Source organism: Ceratina calcarata, unplaced genomic scaffold, assembly GCF_001652005.2.
Source record: "Ceratina calcarata isolate Rehan_Ccalc_2016 unplaced genomic scaffold, ASM165200v1 scaffold233.2, whole genome shotgun sequence".
Classification (NCBI taxonomy): Eukaryota; Metazoa; Arthropoda; class Insecta; order Hymenoptera; family Apidae; genus Ceratina; species Ceratina calcarata.
The window spans coordinates 465,021-468,816 of record NW_017145181.1 but is presented as its reverse complement, the minus strand read 5'-3'; the positions used below and the strand labels follow the sequence as shown (position 1 = coordinate 468,816).

The 3,796-nt window shown below is 40.2% G+C and overlaps 1 protein-coding gene across 1 annotated transcript; it reads left to right on the top strand.

Moving 5' to 3' along the window:
* Nucleotides 1-77: 77 nt before the first annotated feature.
* On the top strand, nt 78-1,390 carry LOC108622669 (thyroid transcription factor 1; the record flags this gene model as incomplete). The annotated part of the gene is made up of 1 exon (XM_018020706.2): nt 78-1,390. A coding segment is annotated over one exon (506 nt), but the record flags the coding sequence as incomplete, so codon positions are not given.
* Between the last annotated feature and the right edge of the window lie 2,406 nt (nt 1,391-3,796).

Genomic DNA, 3,796 nt, shown 5'->3' with positions numbered 1-3,796 from the left:
AACCAAAATATAATAAATATCGATAAAATTTATTATATTTTTATGGAGAGTGTAAAATCGAATCGTTTGCATTGCAGTCCTGCAGCAACCCGACTCGACGAGCCCGACGATCTCGGACCTATCGTTCCCTGCGAAACAGGAGACGAACCAAGAATGCAAAGAAGAGGAATCGCAGGATTTCGAGGACGAACAGCAACCAAATGAGACGCAGCCTCACGAGACGGAGCACAAGAAACGTAAAAGACGCGTACTCTTCTCAAAGGCACAGACGTTCGAACTCGAGAGACGGTTTCGTCAACAGAGATACCTTAGCGCACCTGAGAGAGAACACCTAGCTTCCATTATACGCCTGACGCCGACCCAAGTAAAAATTTGGTTCCAAAACCACAGGTACAAAACGAAAAGGGCGGCGTCAGAGCGGGTGGAAGCTAGCGGAAGTGGATGTTCGCCAAGAAGAGTCGCGGTACCGTTATTAATCAAAGACGGAAAACCGTGCCAATCGAAATTGATGGAACCAGCCGCGTATCCGGCCACTAGTCAAGTGCCCATGCCGCCGTACATGCAGAAACCGTACTGGTGGTAAGGGACGAATTATTGAATCATCGGTCATAGTGATTTCCAAGTGGGGTTGTGAAACTTTTTGTGAACGATAAATACAAGTCGTGAATACTTGCCAGTAAGAGATTCGTTTAAAGGTGAAGAGAGAAGACTACGATCATTGCAACTGGGAATTGAAGAGAAAGCCAATGGAAAATACAGAATGGAGTTTGAGAGTTCTTGTTGAGAAAGCCAATGGAAAATACAGAATGGAGTTTTCATCGTTTGTGAACGCGACGATGATAAGTGGAACTTATTTCGTTACCAGTGAACAACTCTGGAAATCCAAAGTGCAAAATTCTTCCTATTTACAATAAGGATCGTACGTAGATATCCTTCTTGTTGTTATTAGAATTAAAACCAAGTATTGCCAATCGAAACTGTCGATAAATAATTGAAAGTGAGAATTGAACTTTTGTGCAAAGTGTCGCTCGAGTGAAATCGATCGGACAGTGTTACGTTTCCTCGATTGCGACGAGGAGAAACCAAAGATATGTAGTTTACAGTTGACGAACGGGGAGTGTAAATAAGAATTATAAATGGAAATGTCCCGATTTGTGTTCACGACAAAATGTCTGCTCACGTATTTTTCCTATAATTCTACGTTATTCGAAATTTATAGAAGAATAGTGAGTAGAAATGTTGACGCGAAGAGAAATTGGTACATGTAGCTTATACAGTTTTCGAGATTCATAGAATCGTATCGAACGAAATTAGGAATTTGGCAAGAAAAAAATGATAGTAAAATAAAATTAGATAAGTGGACGAAATACGTAAGAATCGTTACGTAGATATCGAGCCTGTTCGTTTTATTTTCACGTTATAAAAAAAAAAAAACTATAAGCTCGTATCTGTAACGTGTGTGTCTCTTAAATTCGTACTTAAGGAACGTTCGCGATTCTCGTTGCTCGCAGGACGTTTCGACGTAAGATCCACTGCAAAATCGCACCGAGATCGCTTATGTAACTCGAACACACCACTTCCTATCAATCTAATCGCGATAACGAGATAATGTAAGATAGAGAACAATTTTTTCCCTTCAAGTATCATTCTTTGCACGAAAGAACGAACTTGGCATCTTTACGAAAACGTTAGAATCGATAAATCATTCGATGATTTATTATTAAATAGACAGCCATGTTTCAGTGCAGACGATTGTTTTATAAAACAGAGAAAACTAACATAGACTATAAACTCTTATGCAAAACAAAACATTTATCACAGCCAAAAATAGACATAAGCATTGGAAGGTGCATTCATTTCTATACATTTTCGTAACGTCCCCATTTTCAATTCTTTTATACATAAAAATCCACGATCTAAACTTAAACTGTATAGAGAAAAGATCCCAGATTATACCATCTAATTACGTCGATTGTATATATGTACATTGTGTATAATACATACTAGTCTAATATAACAGATCACGATCTTAGCTTATAAGATCGTGTAACAGATATTTAATAAAATCGAACCCTCGTAAACAACTCGACAGCCTCGTTTTCTTTGCCAACGTCTTCCTGCCTATCCTAATGTAATATACATTCCCAATATCGATATTACGTATTTTGTTGCCAGAGATAAACGATCGAATTAGATAAGAACACGTTAATTGCTATTTCAATTACGCAGATACCGATGATCGAGTCAATAAGCAGAACCTTTTTCTTAGAAACGTAATATCAGCCGATCGATACTTCTCCGCGTTGAAATTCGATATGAATTACGTTTAAAAAGTACGAATAAAAATAGCGAGAATTAAGAATAATATATTTACAACCGAGACAATGTACACTCGAAAACGGATAACTTCCCCTGTTTCGCCGCCCGTTCCTTTTTATTTCTCTCGTCGACTTCCCTTTTTCGGGACACGCCGGAACCCGGCGTAGCTTGAGTGACAAGCTTCCGGTTTCCGTTTCCGAGCAGCCATCTTGTTACCGGTTTAGATTTCCTGAGGGCATCCCGAACTTCGATGGGGAAAACTTTTCATCTTTCCATTTACGACGTAATTACAAACGAATACCACTTGAAATTTGATACAACAGGGAATCGACAGAAAATCGTTCAACTTTTTCCGAATATCAAACACAGAATTAATTGTTTCGTTTTTCTTTATTTATAATCAAAATTTATGAATTCGTCCTTCGAAACGTCGATGTAATTATTTTGTACGGTAGCTGATCGCGATAATTCCGATAGGGAATCGATCGATCTCCGTGATGAAATGACACGCCACCCGATTAGCCACACTGATTGCCAATTGATAATTCCCATACGTGAAAAAAGAGAAACATCGAACGATAACGAGGCCGTGTACATAAATGTAATTTATAAAATTATTTCATCCGTCGATTATCAGAAAATTAATAGATTGATCAAACAATCGTTTAACTCGGTTGTATCGGACGGTTCGAGCAACTATTCGTGTGCAGTAGCAATTGATATCTCCAGTGTCCCTGTTTCCCCTTACCACGAGTTATCTTTCCCGTAACGAGAGAGATGACGTTGCGAGGTAAATGGAGTGGACAGCGGGCAGCATATGCTTTGTGCCTCTGCTCGTACAAAACGTGCGCCACCCCAGGACCGCCACCGCCGCCGCCGCCGCTACGTACGAGGAATATTCCGCGGTGCGACGCGAAACGTCTGTGCGTCGAACCGGAAGCGCGAGATAACATTCAGCAACCGGCCCCGGTCATGATTTATATGACCGGCCGTAATCTATAGAGATTTCGTCCACTGCGAGACTTTCGCTCTGCTCTCCCACTCTCTCACTCTCGTTGCGACCAAGGAAGTGCTCCTAGGTCATCGAGTTCGGTCATGAACGATTAACTTTGCCGCCGGAATTTATGGCCAGTTTAAAGACCTCGGGCTACATATGCCGTTTTATTGATCTAGGTACCTCACACACTTTCTTGCTCAACCGATACACGCTGCCTCGGCTAAAGAAGGCCACCTAAATATTTCTTCTTTTTATGTCATAGACAAGCTTCATAGCATGATTTAAGTGTGAGTTGTAAAATCTCTGGCAAAAGTTTAAGAAACTTGATAAAAAAGTATGACCAATATTTTAACTGAAGCGAGAAGCCTTTAGGAAAAATTAAATTCTTGTTGGCTGATTATTTTTCGATTTTTTTGTGCTCATCACTTGACATCATTAACACTAGATTGCCCAAGGAAGTCACTTTGACTGCTTTTGGGC